The sequence below is a fragment of the Botryllus schlosseri genome, chromosome 6, assembly GCF_051294905.1.
Source record: "Botryllus schlosseri isolate E-star chromosome 6, Bs_hap1, whole genome shotgun sequence".
In the NCBI taxonomy this organism is placed as follows: domain Eukaryota; kingdom Metazoa; phylum Chordata; class Ascidiacea; order Stolidobranchia; family Styelidae; genus Botryllus; species Botryllus schlosseri.
In genome coordinates, this window is record NC_137241.1 from 21,761,028 (window position 1) to 21,783,731 (window position 22,704).

Consider the following 22,704-nt stretch of genomic DNA (forward strand, 5'->3'; position numbering starts at 1 on the left):
TCGAGAATATTATATGGTGTCATCGTTAATCAGCTGAAGTGCGAACAACTGGAATCCGTTCGTAGTAATTGCGAAAGTCGATGATAATAATCTATAGTTTAGCGTGGGATGAAGGAATGTTGCACCAGCAAGTCTTTCTCCCGCAGGTAGGCCACAAATACAACCTTGTGACGTAGGTAAGTAATTTACAGCGGGTATATGTGTGTAATGTATTTCTATGCAATGTAAGAGACCCACTTACCCCGCAAAATTCGATATTTTCGACGTGTTTTTTGCTTGCTGCGTCAGCTGTAAATTCGTATTGTTTCGACGTGATCTCCATTTGCAAAATTCATGTGCCCTTCTCAAAATTTTCATGCTGCAGAATGTGGCAAGGGCGACGCTAGTGATGTCTTGTACACCCTGGCACTGGACGTTTTGTTACTCCGAGAAATTTATTCGCTATAATGGCTAACCTAACGTTGTGAAGATGAACGACAGCTGTTCCGTCGACGTTTGGATCCAAATACGGGTAGAAATGCTACAGATTAGATGTAGATGTAGATTATGATATCGACCGATCATGAGGCGTGATAATAATTGATATTGCATGGTTATTTTTGTGTTATCCGCCCTTGTGCAGATCATGATTCGTGAGACGCTATACAATTATCATATCGTATATGATCTGACCATTGACCATTGAACAACCAAGTGCATGATACACGCTCGCGCTGTATCATCATCATAGATTAACAATTATATAGTTGCCTGAAATATGTGATTATAGAACACAGATTACGACCTCTCTAGAAACCTGGATCCTGAAGAGAACAAGTATGTTTGGATCTTTATTTACCAAGTGAGAAGTGAGTGAGCAACACTGATCAAATTTTATGCATGTGGTACAATTCGACGTTGACTAATGACTATATATGCAGAAGGCTACTGAAGATCCACCATATCGTTCAATGTCTTGTCCAACTTCTCGCTTATTCCTTTGAAAGACAACTTCTCGGCGAGTAGCTGATCTGAATTTGAGGCAATGTCACGAAATTAATTTTCCGTCAACCCAAAGTACATGGGCTGGTTTATTACCTTCAAGATAATCAATCGTTTTCTCAAGCTTGTCGACTGTTCTTTCCGCGAATTCCGCCCTTGTTTCGGCCTAGATGGAAGAGACGAATATATAATTAGTGGCCATGCAGGCAACATCTCCAGTCAGTGTGGCTGATACAGATTACTGAAGTGTTCGGCGGACTTGATCACATGGGTAATTTCCTCAACAATAACGTGACGTTTTGGATACATTATGAAGTCACAATTCTATAGTCTTCGAATAAAATCCTGTCGCTGGCCCTGATTATATTTAATAATTAAGTTACAGTCCCGTGTTGATAAATTACGTTTCTGACAGTGTAGCGAGTCATTCCCCACGAAATCGAATGTGTCGTAGTTTTCATTAAATTTGGCAGTTGAATCCTCGTTTGTCACGAGTCGTAAATTCCATTTCTATGCAGTGGTGAGATGGAGTCGAATATACTTCGAATCGCTTGAAAATCAGAATTAGAGTCGTACTATTGTGAGACTCTGCAAAAAGCACGATTATAGCATCCTGGCTTCGATGATACTGTTGCATATTCACAGGCTGTGTTATTAACGCTAGCTTTACCAAAATTGTTGTAATAACTGATCTTTGGGCTACGATCAGAATGAAGTATATTTTATGTGACTTACGTCTTTGAGCTTTTCAGAAAGTGCTCTGATTTCCTCCTCGTAGCTGTCTTCTTGTTGCGAATTTTGGATCGATATATTTTCCATTCTCTTCAGCTTTTCTTGCATGGCAATAAGTTGTTCCGCTGTATTTTTAACTTTTCTATAAATTAGAATGGTCCACATTAATCAAATATACCGAGTATATCTATTCACCAACGGTGTAGGTGGCGAGTACCGTAGTGGTGCGTTCCACGGCTAGTCTATAGCAAACAATCAATAATCTAATTCGGCTCGACGTGAAGTTTGTATACTTGACGAATATTGCTGTCTTGCAGGCAATCAATACCCCGCGAATTCGCTTTACCCGACAAGTGCTATATATCGAGTGCTTTGAAAGCTGAATTATGTTTTGCACGATACGTTGACTAATCGCAGAGAAGAGCAGATTTGGCGGTGCCTACGTAACAATGCAATTTTCAAATCCTCATCGTCTTCCTAATCACAAGCGAGAAATGAACTCCTTTGGAAGTGCTGTTCACGTTTACAAATTCGAATAACATCCATCCATATTGTGATTGTTAGGCAGCGGGCCGTCATACCTTTACGATATAGGCTTGTAGAGCAACGCTATGTTACAGGCGACGAATTTGAGAATTGACAAGTAAAGTTGATCAAATTATATCAGTTAACAAATTTCCCGGGCGCAGAGGTTATTATTCCGGTATGTTAGAAGTTTGGAACTGAATTGAACTGCGGGTGACTGCCAGTAGAACTATCGAGGTCTGGCTATTCTCACGCGTGCTACACGATCTGCGTGGAAATGCGTTTGGCAACCATGGTTTGTTACATCGACAATGTGGAATAGTGCAAGGTTTGACAAATCTTATGAAATAGTATGTAAGCGCAGTCCGAAATTTCTGTGACGTCTTAATCAAAATGGCCCTCTTTACTTTCGTCTTAAATACGCTCTGCTTGTTATAATCACGAAAGAACAATACTCTAACCCGGGGAATACGACGGCAGTTTTCAGGGCTTAGTAAGCTATATGTGGGACGCTTTACTTACAAAAGTATACAACTATACATGTACTGATAGAAATATTAAAATGGAGAAGTTTATTTTGAAAGAAAGGAAGTCAAGCGTTGATGGTCATTGCAGTAAAGAAAATATATTTTGGAAGTGGAGGTACACTAGAAAAGACAGCTAGAGAGCACGCATATATTGCACCTGTTATCAAAATATCGGCATGATTTGGTGTGATGATGAATCGCAACCTGTACCAGATTGCCTTTTCTGTCATGGAAAATTGTCAAATGAAGCTATGGTACCAAGTAAATTGAAATGGCACTTGTTAAAAAGCATATAGACACTTTATCTGACTGACAAACCGCCGAGTTATTTCAATACCACTATGTGCTAGTGTGCCGCGAACTATGTTTAATTTTGAAAGCGTGCCGCGAGTCCAAAAAGGTTGAGAACCAATTGAATACGGGTTCAACGTCGACTTCGAAATCCCCATCTAAGCGTCGGATATTTATATAGGCCCCTCATTGCCATCCGAACCGCGTATGCGGTATCTTACAACAGCCTAGAACAAGAAGTGGCTCGTGGAACTGCGATTCCCCAGGAATCAGAGAAAAAGAGTGTGATAGAAACGTCATGAAATCCAAAACAAATGCAGTATTGATCGATAGACACGCACGCGTTGTTATAATTTTAGTTGCAGGACTATTCGACGACTATAGGCCGGTTAATAGCGTAATGCCATAAATTACTACTGGGAATACTCTTTATTTTAGTACTTGCAAAACTCAATTGACTTCGTTCTAGATATCCGTTTCTATACTTGAAATATTTTCGAATTTATAGTACTTTCTTCAGTCGTATTTTATACGATTGAAATCGTCACCACAGATGGCTGGAAATCAGTCAAACCAATTATTTCTATCAATCGACTTCATTTGGTATTAATTGTGCAATCACTGAGGAAATAACATAATGTAGATAGCGTAGGCCTATAGTCAGAGGTGGTCAGTAACGAAGTACTTATACTTTTTGGAAGTACTCAAGTAGTTTTCCTCTACTTCTGCTACTTTCTCAAGTAGACCTGATTTTATCTACTTCTTCTTCGTAATATTTTGTGATCTACTTACTTACTTTTCGCTATTTTCAGTTTGTCAAGTAGAAGTAATCTAATCCCCCAATACGAATGATAGTCTGAGGAATTTCGGGGTGCTTTCACGGAGTACCAACATTTAATATTCATAAAAGTCAAGTAAAGCCCAGAGATATTGTTGCGCTTCGCGCACAGTAGTTATGGAGTGACAAATATGTTTCCACGAAAGTATCAGTGAATATAATTTTGGTACCGGATTGCTTGGTTCCGTTCACACCGCATTGTCGCCCATATCAAATATTTCATCACAGAAAATATGGCCCACCATAACGTTTGAAACTACCGTTTCACAATCTAGCAATCAACTATCATATCGTAAACTAGCAGCCCATTACTTGTCTTTCTGATTTGGAAAATCCAGCTTTTTTAACGTTACACCTGTTTTAGCAGATCACCGTTGAAGCTTTATGGACAAAAGACATGAAATATATTTTCCGCTTTTAAGAAGTGGTATTTGTATTTCACTTTCAATAGCGATGCGAGTATCATACTTTCAGTTCTAATTACTTTCAGTTCTGCAGAACATAGGGGTTGAAGCATAAAATCAAGTGTAGCAATGCCTCTATTTTCCGAAAATAAAGCTATCTAAATATAACCTTGACGATCCACAATATTTGTTATTAACGTATACTAATAGCGCAAAGTGATGAAACCGTATCCAATACAACTTCTACGTATTGCTCTTCGCCTAAACATGGGACCTTATAATATTGGGTAGGTCGCCATGCCATGATATTCTCTAAGACGGGGTCTCTAGTAAACAAAGGACTGGTATCGCATTTTCATATCAATACTATAATTTGCATGCCACGATGCAAAAGAATGCTTATTCTGTCGAAAATCGATACCTCCTGAAATGCATCAATACGAATCAAGCTCTCTGCACCTTCCGCATAGCTCAATTCGCAGCTTTTGACAGTCCATGCGAACGAATTAAGACTGTTTTCAAAACTACTTACTTACTTGAGTAGATTTAAAGTCAGTCAAATCTACTTCTACTTCAAGTAGTTTGAGTCGGCTCATTGAAGAAGTACTTCTACTCGTACCAGAGTAGATTTTTTCGTCGCTACTTTCTACTTCTACTTGAGTAGCTTTCTTGACTATTTTGACCACCTCTGCCTATAGTTGTAAGCAGGTGGACGCCATACAAGCAGGCGGCCCGGGTGCGATTCCTGCAGTCGGAGGTTATTCTAGGCTACTCGTCCCCCGTGTCGTTGTTCTTACGGCGACAAAAAAGAAAGTAGAAGAGCAACAAATAGCTTCTAAAAAGGAGCAACGAAGAAAGAATAACATCGAATAAGACAGTGACATCGGGCACTAGGTCGAGGTGAATGCCAGTTCAAGAGACCCCAACTGGTTGGTCGTTCGGCATCCCCCTATCTGATTATTACATCGCATTGTGTGAATTGTATATCGCATTGTACATTGTATGTGTGTCTTGGGCATCAGATGAAAATATAATGTGTCGATTGATTTAACACAATTGGATTCACGATATTTAACGGTGTCGGTTCGCAACCAGCAGCCGGCATGCTGGTATATGTTTTTTTTTTTAATATTGTATGTTAAAATGCGACACTCACGTTTCGTCTTCATCAGCTCGATCTACGACTCTTTCAAGATCGTTTTCTACCATGTGCAGCTTTCGTAGCACCTGTTTAAAATATTCGTTCATATCGGCTATAACCGATGTATTAATAGATAAACATTAAATTATCACAATTCACATATGAATATTGAACAACTGTGGCTATGCTATAATCATCAATCAAGTATAAATTCTAGATAAAATAGGACTATAGCGTCACCAGGCGGCTGGTTGAACGTATTTTTCTGATTAGATTTGTTGCAATCTATGGGCCTGTTGTTATCCGAGTAGTTCTTACGACTTACGAGTAGCCTACCACAGAGGGTGATCGAACAATATCGCAACCGTACATTAACTGAGAAGGAACCAGCCAAACCTATGACAATCATTTCGAAGAAACCAGATTACACCGAACCTCGTCGTATTTTCGATCGGCGTCTTCGGCTATGGTCTTCGCGTCACGTAGCTGAATCTCTTGCAATTCCAGTGTTTCTTCATCCTTGAACGATCTGTGTAATGTAACGCACCACGTGACAATGCTGCCGCGCTATCTGATAGCAGTGTTGATGACATGCAGACTCCTCTGGCGCTTGATGCAACCGTGAATTATAACCCACAAGATTTGTACCTGGTTTCAATAGCCTTTCTACCCCGTTCGCTCTCTTCTGCGGCCTTCTCCGCTACCTCTAGTTTAGCAAGAGTTTCATTCAGACGATCAGTAACTCTAACCATCTCCTCCTCAAGTAGTTGCATGCGTCTGGTTTGAGCGTTGACTTCCAACTCCGACTAAACATATATGTGACAATATCCCTAGATATCAAGCTCAATATTCCGATACCGAAACGTACGTCCGATGCGGCCTTGTCTGCAGCGTCTACGCTCTCCAAAGATTTTCTATTATTCTCCATCACTTGATCCAATTCATCTTCCAAATTTGCAATTTTCTTCTCAATTCCAGCGTTTTCCGTTTCCAGCTGAGATGTCATGAATATGAAGTATAGTAAATAATTCCAAGCTTGCATTCAATATCTAATCCAGGGCCAGGATTTCTAGCTATCTAGGATTACAGGTTCGCCTGAAATTTCGACTCAGATGTAGACTATGCGACTAAAGTCCATCTGAGACAATCAAACTAGACAATGCATATAGAGATAACACCAATCCACAATAAAATTACCATGATTTGGTACAGCATTCCTATTTTCATATCATGCCGAGCGAGATAGTGTAATGGTTATGCGTCCGGCTTCTCGAGCGGTAGGTCGTGGGTTCGATCCACGAAAAATGGTATCCGCAGCTATCCTGCTAGGCGCTCAGCAATCACGGATAGCATGGAGGAGAAAAAAAAAACGGGGGCGTAGACTAGATGACCTCATGGGGCCGTATCGCAACTCCGTCGTCAAAGCATCTCGATGGTGCAGGCGAAAAAGAATATCATATCTCTCTCTCTCTCTCTCAAAATGCACCACATATAATTGTTAGAACCACGGAATTTAGATAGCCTAATCGCCATCGTATCAGCGAAGGCTGACCGGTGACCGCTCAAGTACAGAAACGAGGGCATTCTACACTTGCTTTGCTATACGTGATACGATGGCCTACCTCTCGTGCACGATCCTCCAACGCTTGGCGTTCAGTCTCCATCTCAATCGCTCGAGTCAGCGCGTCATCTTTTTCCTTGATGAGACCTGCCATCTTGAATTTTATTGACTGCATTTCTGCCTTTGCTGTCCACTATTCAAGTTACCAACACTACATGAACGCTCCGAACTAGTAATGCGCAGGCTTTGACTCCCCAAGTCTTCTAAGTCCTCGCAGTTGTGACATTTTGACGTAAGGCAGAATTCAGATAATTGACTGATAAGGTCTGAAGTATACCGTGCCTCTCACTCGACTCCTCGGTGTCAAAATGGAAATGTTCTGGCGACGGTTACACAGCCAAATCGGAATCTTATTGCATGTACAGTACCGCGGTTCCACGGAAATTGGCGACACCAACGATGCTTCAGTGGATGTTCAATTTCTCGAAAAACGATTTGGTAGAAGTATCGTTAATTTAAGCTGACAGATTCTTACTGGTACCAAACGAGTCATATTCGGTCGTCAAAGCATAAGATGTCGGGTAATCTTATGAAGGCTATCCAAAGCAAAGATGAGATTTGAACTTCATTTCCACCACTTTGTTGTAAACAAATACGAATTTAGAACGAGTCGTCACTGGAAAATGGATATTGTTCAACAGAATATTACAGTGAATAGACGGAAGTGGTCAAAGTAGTCAGCATTTCTACGCAAGTCAAAGTAGCTATATCCAAGACAAGTCAAAACTACTTCGAGTAGAACTTGAATGATTAGAAAAGTACTCAGGTAGTGTCAAAAAGTAGATTTGGCCGGAGATGCCACATATCCTTAGTAGTATATCAGAAGTGGGGTACTCCCAAAATTACAAGATTCGTCTTCCTTTACTCTTCATCCATGACCTATTTCGGCAAGTTTACATGATAATTTCACACACAAACGTGATGCAAACCAATTCCAATTCAACAAGACTGCATGATGGTGGGGCACCCGACTTCTAGATCGGTAGGTCGTGGGTTCGATCCCCGGCCAGATCACAACAAAGACCTGATCAGTAACACTGGTATGAGTGGTATCCACGACTTCCCGTTTGGCGCTCAGCATTACCCGCTCAGCATTACCCGAACAGCATGGAGGGGGGTGCAAAACTTAGAAAGACTCACAAGGCTATATCTGCACCTCCCTTGTCTAGGGGCATATGCACATCATGCATACATGGTATGCGTATGCAGATGCACAGATCGTGTGCCTGTAGCCTATATCATGAGTAGGTGTATATGCCGCAAAAAACATCAAGGACAAAAGTATACAACATCCTATCCCATTCCACGACTACTTTCTACTTTATAAAAGCCAAAGTGTAAAAAATAGGTAGTTTTGCATTATGTAGTAGTCAGTAGAAGTGCAAGTAGACTAACTGCAGTGTTGTTGATATCTATATGTATAGACACATGCCTGTACCAGAGGTGGTCAAAGTAGTCAAAAAGGCTACTCAAGTAGAAGTAGCGACGCAAAAATCTACGCAGGTATGAGTAGAAGTAGTTCTTCAAAAGCAACCCAAAACTACTTGAAGTAGAAGTTCATGGCTTAAAATCTACTCCAGTAAGTAAGTAGTTTTGAAAACAGTCATAATACGTTCGCATGGACTGTCAAAAACTGCAAATTGAGCTATTCAGAAGGTGCAGAGAGTTGATTCATATTGATGCATCACATGAGGTATCAATTTTCGAGAGCATAAGCATTAGTCTGCATATCACGGGATGCAAATGATAGTATCGCTATACGGAAATCGTTATGGACACTAATCTTTGTTTACCCGAACACCACGTTTTAGAAAACGTCATGGTGCGGCGCCCACACCCATTTTATAAGGCCGATAGTTTAGTCGAATAGCAATACCAAGATGCTGTATCGGATACGGTGTTAACATTTTGCGAGATTAGTATACGTTCATAAAAAATATGGCGGATCGTAAAAATGCCATACCATAGTGTAATTTTATTTTCGGAAAATAGAGGTATTACTACACTTGCTTTTAAACTACAACATGTAAGTTCTCCAGATCTAGACAAAGGAACTGAAACTAATTAGAGCTCAAACTAATGATACTGCGAATAGAAAGAGAAATACAAACTCTACTTCTGAAAAGTGGAACACGTGTTACATGTCTCTTGCCAGGATAGCTTCAACAGTGGTCTGCTAAATCAGGTATCGCGCTCACAAAAGTCTGAGACCACTTTTCCAGATTAGGATGCCATTCTGGGCTGCTAGATTACGTTCACCAATACTTTTGTGAAAACATACTTGAAAACTACTTTTCGCGAAGCACGACGAAAATTCTGGGCTTCGCTTTATGAGAACTAAATGTTGGTAGGCCTACTCCATGAGAACAGCCTCGAAATTCTTCAGTCTCTCTTTCGAATTGGAGGATTGTACTACTTTTACTTGACAAACTGAAAATAGCAAAAAGTAAGTAAGTAGATCACAAAATATTACAAGTAGAAGCAGCGAAAATGAGATTTACTTGGGTAAGTACCACAAGTAGTGAAAAAGTAGAAGTACTATGTTATGGACCACCATTGGCCTGCACTATATATATAATTGATAGGCAGAGGGCACCTTCACATTTGTAGTATATAAATTAGTATTTCAAGACAAGAACCAAATACATACATAAGAAAATACTTGCATGAAATGTTTCAGCAAATGTTATAGTAAACAGTTGAATAAAATGCTGGCATTTGCATTTTCTCTGTCTTTGCTTGCTTTGCAGTGGAATTCAAGAAACAAGATCACGACCTGAATTGGGAAATTTGGAATGTAAACCACTTTGAACTCTCCTTTGCTCAGCCAAAGCTGCATTTGATTTGAAAATACCTTGGCCCGTCGAAACACAAGTTTCAACTGCCCCACTCCTAATAATATCCTCACTTGATAGACGAGATTGCTAATTCATCTGCAGTTTTGTCAAGGTCGTCTAACAACTTTTGTGTTCGTTTTATCAATCGCTTCTTTTGATGTCGGGCATCTGCAAATTTTTCGTCGATGGCCATGCAGTCCAGGGATTCAATAGCTTTCATACCGTCTTCAGTGCAGCGTAAAAGATTTTTCTTCACCTTTGCGATAAACTGTGGTACGAACGATTCTTCGAGAAATCCTTTTTTCATGGAGTCTATATCGGTTAGAATTTCACGGTAATATTTTGCATTTTGTTCGATCCTCTTATTTGTGTCTTCGAGATGTTTCAGTAATTTTTCCTCCTCCGGGTTGTGCTTCTGTCCTATTACCATGATCCTGGATTTACTCTTTATGCCGACGTCACCGAGACATTTTTCAGGATCCTTGGCAATATTATTTCCTTTAAATATGATTTTCTGATTATATTGAGGCACTTGTGTTATTTCTTCAAAATGCTTCATCAGATCCCCTACTGTAATTCCTTCTTCGATGGTTATCTGTTCTTTTGAAGAACCAAACATCAGAGTAATTTCCATCTTTCATTCCACATACACACTTACGCAGTACCCCTAACAAGAGAGAGACAGGTACAGTGATAAATTCCTTGGGATATCAAAATAGGAAAGGGAGTCTTTTCATCGTTATAGTTAGCCTTCAGAATTGGCTTTTATATAGTAGGCTATATCCCTATATGTGTTACAGTTATTACAATTGCACGTGGGTGGAGTGAGAATGTACAAACATCAATTCAGCTATATCTCAACAAGGAAGAGCATATCAAAATATAGGCTTGGGTAAAATTATATGCGCTAGCAGTAGCAACAGCAGCAGGAGTAAGGACAAGTAACCTGACTTCGAGTCTTCGACCTCGCCTGTCCGGCCGCCTGTGATGACAAATTGTTCTATTGATAAATAATACGAACAGAAGAGAGAGATGGAGAGAGAGAAATTTATACTTCGTCAACCGTAACAAAATAACTCAAATGCATACTGAAACATAGAAGATATGCGGAAACTAGAAATCGCCAAGTTTATGTATCAGTTTCACTGCGGTCGTTGCCCCGAATATTTCAATGACTTCTTTACCTCTGAATCAAAAGCGCACAAGTACAACACACGCGCGTCCACGTCGTCCAAATATCATATGATCGACCGAAAAGATCATCGCTCCATCAAATATGCCGGACCTGATGTGTGGAACAGTATCCCGCCGGCCATCCGACAGTCGACGAGCATGTCCACATTCAAGTCGAAATACAAGCAATTACTACTAAATAAATACAGTCCATCCTCAAGATTACCGGACCACGACTGACCTATCGATCTCGCTTCCCATGACATGCCGCCCTATTTCTTGTCGCTTTCTTTTTCTATACTGTATTCTTTACTTTCATTCAGTGTGCATGCCTCCTCTTTACTACGCCTAGGCCAAGGTGGGTGTCCGATTCCATTGACAAATCCAAGTCGCTTCGACATCTTCCTGTCTATTCATTGTATCGCATTTTTTGTGGTGTATTGAACTGATAAAATTGCTAATAAACCAATGATGATGATGATGAAATGCCTAAAACGAATACTATAAGTGGAAAATGAATGACATAAGTCGGTAGGGGCGGGGAGTCTGATATTTTGAACGACAATTACCATTTAACCACTTTTTACAATGAGATTACGAAACATTCAACTGATAATTCATAGCCTATCTGTATATGGTATGCAGGCTATGATAATAATAAGTCGCTGCTGAAGAGATTCGGCGTCCTAAACATAGAAGATATGCTGAAACTAGAAATCGCCAAGTTTATGTATCAGTTTCACTGCGGTCGTTGCCCCGAATACTTCAATGACTTCTTTACCTCTGAATCAAAAGCGCACAGGTACAACACACGCGCGTCCACGTCGTCCAAATATCATATGATCGACCGAAAAGATCATCGCTCTATCAAATATGCCGGACCTGATGTGTGGAACAGTATCCCGCCGGCCATCCGGCAGTCGACGAGCATGTCCACATTCAAGTCGAAATACAAGCAATTACTACTAAATAAATACAGTCCATCCTCAAGATTACCGGACCACGACTGACCTATCGATCTCGCTTCCCATGACATGCCGCCCTATTTCTTGTCGCTTCCTTTTTCTATACTATCTTCTTTACTTTCATTCAGTGTGCATGCCTCCTCTTTACATCGCCTAGGCCAAGGTGGGTGTCCGATTCCATAGACAACTCCTAGTCGCTTCGACATCTTCCTTTCTTTTCATTGTATCGCATTTTTTGTGGTGTATTGAACTGATAAAATTGCTAATAAACCAATGATGATGATGATATTCATTTTGAAGTTGTCGTGACGTTAACAGTTCAAAAACTATAGTACGGCCGGTTCAGTAATCAGATGTTTTCAGAAGTCCTAAACCTCATAAAATGCTAATGTTTACATAGCCTGGTGCGATGTTTATATAGCTCAGTGGGTGCGATATATGCGATATAATGTGCGATATATGCGTAAATTGTGCGACATATCTGTACTCAACTGAAATTTATTTACTATTCCTATTCGGGGCAGCATTCGATTTTTCGGCGGGCGAACTGCGACGATGTCGGGGCGAGTGGCTTCGTTATTCCCTGGAGTATTATAGTATGATTGTCCGTTGGCTTATTAAACTCGACTTCTAAGCACACAATGTCATCAAGCGAAGTGTATGATTTATTAATACCGTTATTGGAAGATTGCATCGGACATTTCGGCAAGGAAGAATCCACCACAGCAAAATCCTTTGTTCATAGTTTCAAAAGTATCCATACCAATGCTACACATATTCGACCCGTTGCAGTAGAGTTCATTTCGTAAGTATTGATTTTACAACTATATTTTGACGCGGATCTGAATTTATTAGAATATCGTGAGCGACCTTTGTGTTCATATTTGTATTCTCATAATATTGTGACACATTGGTAATGATAGAATTATTAGATTGATTTTTAGGAGCGACCGTACTATATTAACTATTACTACCCTACCGTACTATTAACTATTGGAAAGTATGCATTTCCTTAACATTATTTTGTTAATCAATAATCAGGGTGTTGCAGTGCTTGTTAGTTATCGATACTGGGAAGTGCTCTTGCACTGCTGGTTGAGAGAGGGTATGAAATATATATGTTTGACTGAAGCCCCTAAAGATATATCTAATCAATATTTCTCCTACCCGGGTTGAAATCCTGGTACGTTTAGCGTAATATAATTGGTGTGCTAAAACGGTTCTCAGCGTCACACCTGTGTGTAGCTAGTAGATTCTTTAGTGTGCACTGTGCATGAGACACCGATTCCATATTGGCCCCTTACTATCAAACCATGAAATTCTGTAGACGCTATTTTGTGCCGTAATTATCACACTAGAATTAACAAGAGGTTATGTTTGCATGTACACATATTTGATCCCTCTTTGATTCTGTGCAGCAATGAGTCCACTAATTGAGTGCAAGTCTGTGAAGACCCTCATCCATAAAGTAGCAAATTTGATACTTCCATTAATTGAAAAATGATAACAATAACAATTGTTTCTCGGACATAAGATAGGGAATCATTGCACGCCTTCTATAAATTGACTTGCAGGATTTGGTGTTATTGTTTATTTATGATGTAATTATATTTTTATATAGGCAGGTGGTACACAAGTATGATGCCTCACCCGAAGTCAAAGCTAATGGTTATCGAAGCCTACTTGCCTTGCTGGAGTCGTTGCTGCATATCATTGTGGCCGAGGTTCAGATCATATATAGGGAAAAGAATAAAGTATTCTTCCGAGCCAACCGACATAGTGAGAAATTGCGGGCTCTAGCGCAGAACCTTCACCAAATGAGAGCTCTATTGGGATATGCGCAGATTTTGATTGGTGAGTGTTGAAGCTCATTTGTTGATGCCATTTGGTGCTGCCAATAGCTGCTTCCTTTAATAGGAATTACTGAACACGGTACATTATTTGCCGGTGAAGAGGAGTCTGAAGATATTTTGCATGACTGCGAAATTATGGCGAAGTCGTGTTTTTATAGCTATGTGCAAGGTTTTCAGGTTCGTGCAATTGTGTTGCTGATGCTAGATAATTGATATCTGTATTCATTTTTCATTGTTGCAGTACTACGCCGGCATACAGCCTGTTATTCAAGCATTATCCATGTTTACCGCATCCTACAATGATATCACACAACATAATTCCATGTGGGAGACAACTAAATCACTTTTTAATTCAGGTAATGGGATAATGATTTTGTGCTTTTCTGTTCTATCATTAACAAAACAATGATTGCATATTTTGATTTTTGGTTTCTACAAACAGGAAAATATGTAGTTAGTCCAAGTGTACGTGGAAAAAATATTGAAAGAATATACAGCCAAGCTGGAACATCTTTCTTCAAAGCAATGTTTGCCCTTCCTGAAATGGGTGTCGGAGTGGTGAGTGTCCTATCCCTTTTTACGGACTCTTGTCAAAGCTTCTCGATTGACTTTATATATTTACATTGCAAAATTGGTGTAAGAAAAATGTCTAGTTTTAGAATCTGTCCATTTGCAGTAGCCTACCTATTTGTTTGTGTCTACTTGAACTCTGGCAGCTTTCTACACAGAATAGTAGTAGTCTGTTCAATATTCATTGCATTTTTCAGCTACTTCCAAACCTTGTTGGGGACACAGTGCGTGTTAATCGAATATTCAATTTACCGCCATTACCTTTTGAATTGGAAACTGTGAATGGAGATCTTGTGGACATAAAACGAACCTCGCTGGTAGGCTCCGAAAAACCTGTGAAAGCGCGCTTGATATCTGCTGCATTGCGAGAGGGACACGTACGTATCCTATTAGTTATTTATAAGTCAGCGTAATCTTATTTGTTTATATATTATTTACTTGTGACTTGTGAGAATGAAATTGTGTGAGTGCCAGTCAGCTTTATTGTTGTTTACATTTTCGCCGTGATGTTGCAGTTGGATTTTTATTTCACTCACACAGAGGTGAACAAAGGAGTCAGTGAGGCTACTACTAGGGCTGGGCAAAATCGAGTACCTGAGTGCTTCGATTCTGAATCACGTAAAATGCTTCGAATCGAGTCGAGTAATCGAGTATCACTCATTATGACGTCATAGCAGAATATTATTTGTCAAAGTTCAGATATGTACCTTTCAAGCGACCACAAAGAATATAATGCCTGTTATCCATCATGTTAAGGATACTTTGTTATTTTTTTTCGACCATACCGATTTCATTGCACTTGGTGACAATATTGTGGGATGATCATGACTTCGGAAATGTGCTATTTCCAGTTACGTTCGTAGCTTTGTACTTCATGTTTCGTATGCTACGATACGGCCAATCAAGGTTTCAAGGCTTCAACAGTGAAATTAGCATGAACTCGTTGATCGTTGATAAACTCCTCGTTGATAAATCAACTTTCAGTGGTGAGGAGCGTATAATTTCAGTACTCGAAAAAATCATCTTTTACTACTCGACTCGAATCATTAAAATTGATACTCGATTCAGATTCGAGTACTCGAATCATTGTGCCCAGCCCTAGCTACTACTCAAGTAGAAGTAAAGCTGTAAATTTGTAACTAAATTACAAATAAGAGTAGTGATAGTGACATGCCATGGAACTATCTTAAGTAGTGCATTATGATGGGGTCGGAAAGTAGGCTAATAAGTAAGAAGTTGTGAAAATAGATTCGGTAGAAGCGTCATGTACGTTCCGGGACAACAGATTCGTAGCGCTCTCCCCGCCCGGACTATTTGAAACTGATGATTACCCCTGACGAGTGTCAGCCGAAAATATTCGGGTTCATTTCAATATGAATATACTATTCAAGTGAATAGGCTTAGTATTTTGTATTTTTATTGATACTTTCAGTGGGCTTGATAAATTCGTTTTTCCAGTGTAGTATTTTATGGAATGGTGAGAACGCAGGCAGGTGTGGTTTTCTACGATCGATTTGTAATTTTCGTCCCTTTACCAGAATGACGCCGGTTCACCAAGCCTTCCTGACACAGGATTGGACAAGTCGAGAGTGTTCATGAAATCAGCACCGAAACCGAAATCAAAGACTCTCCTTTTTTTCTTACACGGTGGCGGTTTTATTTCATTCACGACAAAATCATACGAGGTTAGTGCCGGCCGTCAAGACCAAACTAAGAGGAACATGAAGCTATGTCTTCAGTTTAGCATTGCTCACATGAATTGTATTGTGGGCAGCTGCCGCATTTTACTGTTTGCTACTACAAGTCATAGCAAAAAGCCAGTGTACAGTGTCCAATTTTGTGTACATGTCTTCTTTTTACATCGCCTAAGTCAGGTGGGTGTCTGATTTCAAGACTACTCCAAGTCGTTTCAAGACCTCCCTATATTTCATTTTATCGCAGTCTTGTGATGTAATGAAATGAATTAAAAATGTTTGTATCAAATCTAATTGCTGTTACTAATGCACAAGGATATTTCAGTAATAAAGCACTGACCAGCATAATGATACAGTCACTGTAGCTTTAAAGCTAGAATCCATGTTTTGTACTCGATTGGTTTATGGATGCTTCTCTGTAGGTTGTATTACGGGAGTGGTCGAACACATTGGATTGTCCGATATTTTCCGTCGACTACAGCCTAGCACCCGACGCGCCATTCCCGGAAGCATTTGAAGAATGTTTTTACGCATACGCCTGGGCCTTGAAAAATGCTAATTTCTTAGGTAAAATGGAACTACGATTGAAATGAGAAAAGAGGCTAAATCTTCTGATTTTCTGCAGGTACTACAGCAGAACAAGTCGTTTTCGCCGGTGATTCTGCCGGCGGAAACCTTGTATTGTCCGTGGCGATGAGAGCTGCGGCTTACGGTATAAAAAGACCGGATGCCGTCCTGGCTATGTACCCTGCGAGCGTGGTACGCAACAGCGCTTCGCCGGCAAGATTGTTATCTGTAAGTCAAAATAGCACTGATCGTAATATTGAGATGAGCAACATATTTAGGTACTGGAAATGTTCGCAGGTCATGGATCCGATATTGCCACTTTGCATGCTGTCCGCTTGCATGCAAGCCTACACCGGCTTCAGGACCGAAGAGATTGCATACAACACCGAAAATCAAAGGTTGCAACCAACTGACGGGGTATTGACAGGGAACAATTTAGAAAATCGTAGCGACATCGATTCCGCGTCGTCGCAAAACTCTGTGATAAGCACTTTTCTACAAGACATCGGCGAAGGACTGCGGCGACTGGGTCCCGGTACGACTCAAACGGAGTCTGAACAGAAAAGTTGGTGGGACGAAGAGGTGTACAAGCACGAAAGCGATTCCCCAAACGAAAACGCGTCAAACGTGACAGGTTTTTTTGACGGTGTGAAGAAAAAAGTGTCGGCCATATTCACAACGCAATCGACGCCGCAGGCGTCCAGCGATTATTGGGATGGCGAATTCGATTTGGCCTCGTTAGATTCCGAAGACGAGGCAATTTCTTCAGACACAAACTCGACTCGCGAGGGTTCTTCGACTAATACGACACGCGTCAGGAATATCGGTTCCGGGACAAGCGACGAGGCGTCGCCACACTTTAAAGTCAAGCTCGCCAATAATTTTGTGCCGCTGAAGAGTCAGTTCTTCGGGCGGAGAATGAAAGTTCATCACACTGCACTGGTCAAAAATCCATACATATCACCCGGTCTCGCGCCAGATGAGATGCTTGCTACGCTGCCGCATGTGGATCTTGTTGTAAGTACGACGTAGCCGAGTTTGTCAAAGCAGTCTGCGATGTTACTACGGCGTGTATCGTTTATAGTGATGTTATCAGTGTTGGGATCAAGTCAGTACCTTCGAGTCAGCTCGAGTCATTGCACATTTCGACTCGAGTTAAGTCAAGTCACTCGTTTTTTGGAGGTGACTCAAGTCAAGTCACGAGTCAAGTCACAATTCAAGTCAAATTGGATTTTTCAAGTATGAGTGATGATGCAAAGTCGTTACATTTTGCTAACTGGGTGAAGGACGGATTAATTGGCCATCTCTCTTGAATCAAATAACGAATATAAAGTCAAATATATGTGCAAAAATTTTTGCAAAGTGACTCGAGTCAAGTCATACGGAAAAGTCAAGTCATCCCAACACTGGATGTAGTAACAGTAGTTATGATGAAAAAGTTTTCACGCCCACAAAGAAAATAATGCTGGCCACTCTTCATCGAAATTAAATTTGACATTTCTGTTTCGCACATGCTACATCGCTACTCCTTGGGAATATGTAATTTAGATCAGTGGTTCTCAACCTTTTTGCGGACCAGTTGAACATTAAATTAAATGTTGCGAACCGGTGAACCTTGAAAATTCAAAATTAGACATGAATTTCATTGCGGCAAATGTATGCATGTCTAGTGTAATCTTGGAAGCTTGATTTACTGCCGACTCTTTGATATTAGATACTCATATGTGGTTCTATTGAAGTTTATACAAAAGGAAGCTCGCGAAGTTAGCCGAGTTAGCTGTTAGAGACCAGTAACTTGATAGTTATTGTTCGGTATCCTTTGATAGAAATGCTACTTTGATGTTTGCTATAGCCTCTATTAATCTGATAAGTTTCTCTGAATTCAAAGTGGTCTGTTTGAAAGTCTCCGAAGCCTTCACATATAACTTGTTGGAAGCAAGTTGTATAGGCTATTATAGACAGTTTCGTTCAGCAGTTGCACCATTGTGACGCATGCCCTAAGTAGGCCTACACCACGAACTTGTGACCTATTTCCATTACAGCACCACGCAGAAGATACATTCCGTAATGTTAATATATTTGGCGGACCGGCGGTTGAGAACTGCTGATCTAGATGAATATTCAATTGAATAGTATATTGAAGTTCTGTACATCCAGGAAGCTCTTAAGATGAATATTTGTAGGATTGTATGGCAGCTGTTTTTCACTTGTAAAAGTGATGCCAAAGATCCTAAATTTACTTTTCACTTTACAACAAAGTTGGTAGTTTCGCCTGAAACCTGAAAGTGGTATGAAAACATCACTAGAACCATTTCTACAAGTACTGATTCTCATATTATTTAATAGGGCTGCGAATTCGATCCGCTCTTCGACGATTCCGTGACGGTGGCAAAGAGACTTCACGAAATAGGGCACGGCCATAAGTTCCACGTTGTTCGAGGACAGCCTCACGGGTTTTTGAGTTTGCAGATGTGCAAGGAAACAAGAGAAGCTTCAAAAATGTGTTTGGGATTGCTGAAAGATCAAATCTTGGGTAGCGATCGATGAAGTCGGAGAATACGAATATATGTTCCCATTTTTTTTGTATTTATCACAATCGTATGCAGTCTTATTTATCGCAATTAAATGCAGGTGTGTATCCGAAATATGAAGTATTGGTCGATTTAATTTTTACTTTTGGATGGTGCATGTCAAAGTTGATTTATATTTTTTTGGCTGTATTTCATTTCAAAGGTTTAGTTTAAATAACCTTTCGAAGAACGCTGATTCATAGTGCCTGTTGTATTCCAATATTCTAGCCCCAGTAAAAAAGAAAGTCAGTCAAGCTAAATGGCGAATTGAAGTTTACGAGATGTTTGTTGCCTAATAAATGTGTAGCTGTCACAGTGTCACTTTACACTATCCAGAGTTAAAAAACCACCACAAAATCCTTGTATGCCTAAGTGACCCATCTGTACGTCTTCATATTCGTATATTCATAATATTTCTCTACGCAAGACAAGCAATACACTACATGAAATGTGCAATGTTAAATTTGATAGGGTCGGGAATACAAGATAGCACCCAGGTCATCAGGACACACTGTGTTTCATACAGCGTTCAAAATCTCTGTAGCTAATTCTCCCATCGGCATCTTGATCGAGGAGTTCAAAGCAGGATAAAATCGATGTTGGGGGCAAGCATGGGGCAACACTTGAAAATCCAATTTTCAAGTCTTGCAATGTGAGAAATCCTTTACCTTAAATATATATACGGTATCCGTTATTATGCTAATGATGTCACAATATAGAATTTGCACACTTACAATCAATGTCCAGCATGTTGAATATTTGTCTACGCTCCTGTTCCTCATCTTCCAGTGAAAGCTTTGCCTCCATAAGGCTTTGAAATTTTTCCCTACCTAAACCTGTAATTGGGAATGTGTAAAGTCTGTATGATATGTCAAACCGAATGACCTACCTGGCGATTGGTTTTTAGCTGTCCGCATTAACTGCTCGATTTCATACTGTGAAAAAAAAGTTATTGGAATGACATATAACGCGTTGCTACCCCCTTGTAGGTAAGAACAACCGACTCTCAGCTTGGTATATTGATAGAACTGTGAATTATATGAGCTCATCTCTGTTTGAACCAGCAGTGTAAAATCATCAACCGAGAACAGCACTTGGTAAGTGGATTGGATACCAACTATCGAGACATTAACATAACAATCATGTTTTGTGACTCCACAAGCCACAGCTTCAGAAGCTCAAAGCATGTACCTAACAAGTTTTTGACTATTTTAGACTGCTGAATGCGATTTGAAAATAACTTTTTACTATACCTTGGACGGCTTGTAACCAAACAAATTGATTATTGCAACCTTGATGTCTTCATAATCCAAATAACCTTTACGACGGAGATCGCATTCTTCAAAAACCTGTTGAACGTATATTTAAAGAAAAATACTGATTTTAAATAAACTGTATAACCTACTTTGCGAATCTGTGACTTTTCACTTTGAGAAATGCATCTTCGGCTGAAACTAATTTGATCCATGCATAGAACTTGCTGAATAAATATCAATTCAGAATATTTGCAATTAGCACGTGATGTGAAGCAACATATTACGTCCAAGAATATCGTAACCGGCCTGTAAGTAAGATTGAATTGAACAATTTTATACAATTGAATATTGCGCAATTAATCACAACCATAAGATTATCTGATTCAACATTATAATAAATTGGATCAAAGGTAAGTCGTGTTATGCAAGCTGTCAAGTTACGTCATGTCGAAAGAATGAAATTTAAAATCAACGTCACTGCCAACACTGAGCTATTTTCGGTGGCAACGCCAACATCCAGCTCAGTTTCAAATTATTTCATATTTGTTTTCATTATTCATTTTCTTGCCTACTCAACCGTTATTGTCATGGCCGGCCAGGTCTTGCACGCATCAGTAATAACCGTAGTTCGAGCGGCAAAAAACTAACTAGCAAGTCGTCCTTGAAAAGTGTTATATAGGCTTCTTTCGTGTTTACAATTTACCTTACATCGAAACGTACGAAGATATGGATCATCGTGTACTTGGCTTGCCTTTCGAGTGCAATGTAAAAAGAAGGCTGATTTGTTGTGGATTCCACACAATAGGGGATATAAAGGATTTTCTTGATTTGGATGAATTGCGAAAGGCTACAAATCTTGAAGATGGTGATCTGCAACATGTTATAAACACGGCAAAACGTTATATATATCCCAATGAAAACAATTATGGCGAATCTGGGATTTATTCCATACAACTCTCGTCGACTGTTACCATGAAATCAGTTAACCACAGTCCAGAGAACGAAGGTCACAACAGGCACATAACTTCGTTTTCGTCAAAAGTAGACAATTTGTTAGGTGGTGGATTTCCTTTGGGAAGAATCATTGAGATAGCGGGAGAGGCTGGGTTGGGTAAGTCGCAGTTTGCGTTCCAGCTTTGCGTGGATGTACAGATACCAGAATCGCTGGGAGGGATTAATTCCGAAGCAGTATTCCTTGATGTAGAAGGAACTTTTTCTCCACATCGAGTGGAACAAATTGCAGATGCAAGCGTCCGACATTGCCATGACATTGTTCGTCAAAAGTCTGCCTCACAACATACTGAAGATTTACGTGATTTCACTGTGAAGAATATCATGTCACATATTTATTTGTTCCGCTGTTCAGATTCAGTTCAGCTAATGGCATCCTGTCACCAAATGGTGCGGTTTCTTGTAAACCACAAGAAAGTGAAGATGTTGGTCATTGACAGTATTGCACATTGCTTACGCACCGAAGATGATTATATTGCACGAACCAAGTATTTGATGACCTTAAAAGGATTTTTTTTAAATTTGATTCAAAAATTTGACCTGTCAATAATAATCGTAAACCAGGTGACAACCAAAATCGGGGACAATCACAACTCGTATAACATTCCTGCGTTAGGTGCAAAATGGTCTCATGTCCCTAACATCAAGTTGATGCTTTTGAAACAGTCTGGCAAAAGATTTTTGTATCAATACAAATCACCATCTCAGCCAGATGGAATTGTCGAATATTGTATTACAAAGGACGGTATAAGAGATGTAATTTATTAGTTTACATACCTTGATGAGTGGTTTTTAATTGCCTTACTTGCCAGTAGGCTGACGTACTAGACCTGTATGCGAGTTCTCTTTGTTTAGTGTTGTCATATTGAACATCGACTACTGTGCATTTTCAATTCAAATTTTGTAGATTATTCTATCCATCCAGATAGAATGATAGATCACTGGAATCACAACTATTAATTAGGGAATTACAATTTCACTGATTAACTGCACTGATCTGCGGAATTCAAGTACAAGACTTCGAATTTATTTATCCAAACCATATCATTTTTCTTGATCATTTCAGTCGGGTAAGGAGCTAAAGGACACATCCTGTTTACTGATAGCTATTATGTTATTTCATTAATAATTCTCGTGGTAGTTATTTG

The 22,704-nt window shown here is 39.8% G+C and overlaps 5 protein-coding genes across 5 annotated transcripts in view; 1 reads left to right on the forward strand and 4 right to left on the reverse strand.

The window, feature by feature from the left end:
* Window positions 1-22,704, reverse strand: part of LOC145440387 (prolyl-tRNA synthetase associated domain-containing protein 1-like) — a 193,896-nt gene that overhangs the window by 20,330 nt on the left and 150,862 nt on the right. The window lies entirely within an intron of this gene.
* LOC145440379 (tropomyosin-like) lies at window positions 818-9,512 on the reverse strand. The gene is made up of 8 exons (XM_080317977.1): window positions 7,062-9,512; window positions 6,308-6,433; window positions 6,088-6,245; window positions 5,875-5,968; window positions 5,455-5,525; window positions 1,717-1,855; window positions 1,078-1,147; window positions 818-1,010 (listed from the first exon to the last, which is right to left on the reverse strand). Exons 1-8 carry the CDS (start codon window positions 7,173-7,175, stop codon window positions 925-927), a joined length of 858 nt encoding a protein of 285 aa, XP_080174103.1. The 5' UTR covers window positions 7,176-9,512; the 3' UTR covers window positions 818-924.
* Window positions 9,654-12,313, reverse strand: LOC145440385 (BAG family molecular chaperone regulator 1-like). Its single transcript, XM_080317983.1, has 2 exons — window positions 11,082-12,313; window positions 9,654-10,564 (listed from the first exon to the last, which is right to left on the reverse strand). The coding sequence occupies exon 2, from the start codon at window positions 10,529-10,531 to the stop codon at window positions 9,965-9,967; it is 567 nt and encodes a 188-aa protein (XP_080174109.1). The 5' UTR covers window positions 10,532-10,564; window positions 11,082-12,313; the 3' UTR covers window positions 9,654-9,964.
* On the forward strand, window positions 12,520-19,370 carry LOC145440365 (hormone-sensitive lipase-like). The gene is made up of 11 exons (XM_080317957.1): window positions 12,520-12,840; window positions 13,657-13,889; window positions 13,953-14,065; window positions 14,130-14,244; window positions 14,331-14,446; window positions 14,656-14,835; window positions 15,997-16,143; window positions 16,575-16,719; window positions 16,778-16,947; window positions 17,017-17,736; window positions 19,066-19,370. Exons 1-11 carry the CDS (start codon window positions 12,677-12,679, stop codon window positions 19,264-19,266), a joined length of 2,304 nt encoding a protein of 767 aa, XP_080174083.1. The 5' UTR covers window positions 12,520-12,676; the 3' UTR covers window positions 19,267-19,370.
* Window positions 16,776-22,028, reverse strand: LOC145440381 (EF-hand calcium-binding domain-containing protein 11-like). The gene is made up of 6 exons (XM_080317978.1): window positions 21,249-22,028; window positions 20,695-20,851; window positions 20,543-20,638; window positions 20,179-20,224; window positions 20,024-20,125; window positions 16,776-19,957 (listed from the first exon to the last, which is right to left on the reverse strand). Exons 1-6 carry the CDS (start codon window positions 21,422-21,424, stop codon window positions 19,791-19,793), a joined length of 744 nt encoding a protein of 247 aa, XP_080174104.1. The 5' UTR covers window positions 21,425-22,028; the 3' UTR covers window positions 16,776-19,790.

Bases quoted from the DNA above. Each gene is read 5' to 3' on its own strand.
- LOC145440379 (XM_080317977.1), bottom strand. From the start codon at position 7,175: ATGCAGTCAATAAAATTCAAGATGGCAGGTCTCATCAAGGAAAAAGAT. The intron at 6,434-7,061 runs GTAGGCCATCGT...ATGACATCTCAG, and splicing joins TGGAGGATCGTGCACGAGAG to CTGGAAACGGAAAACGCTGG. The intron at 1,011-1,077 runs GTAATAAACCAG...CCTCAAATTCAG, and splicing joins AACGATTGATTATCTTGAAG to ATCAGCTACTCGCCGAGAAG.
- LOC145440385 (XM_080317983.1), bottom strand. From the start codon at position 10,531: ATGGAAATTACTCTGATGTTTGGTTCTTCAAAAGAACAGATAACCATC.
- LOC145440365 (XM_080317957.1), top strand. From the start codon at position 12,677: ATGTCATCAAGCGAAGTGTATGATTTATTAATACCGTTATTGGAAGAT. The intron at 12,841-13,656 runs GTAAGTATTGAT...ATTTTTATATAG, and splicing joins GTTGCAGTAGAGTTCATTTC to GCAGGTGGTACACAAGTATG. The intron at 13,890-13,952 runs GTGAGTGTTGAA...TTCCTTTAATAG, and splicing joins ATATGCGCAGATTTTGATTG to GAATTACTGAACACGGTACA.
- LOC145440381 (XM_080317978.1), bottom strand. From the start codon at position 21,424: ATGTTGCAGATCACCATCTTCAAGATTTGTAGCCTTTCGCAATTCATC. The intron at 20,225-20,542 runs GTATAGTAAAAA...TTTTTTTCACAG, and splicing joins TTGGTTACAAGCCGTCCAAG to TATGAAATCGAGCAGTTAAT. The intron at 19,958-20,023 runs GTAAGTGTGCAA...TATATATTTAAG, and splicing joins CAACATGCTGGACATTGATT to GTAAAGGATTTCTCACATTG.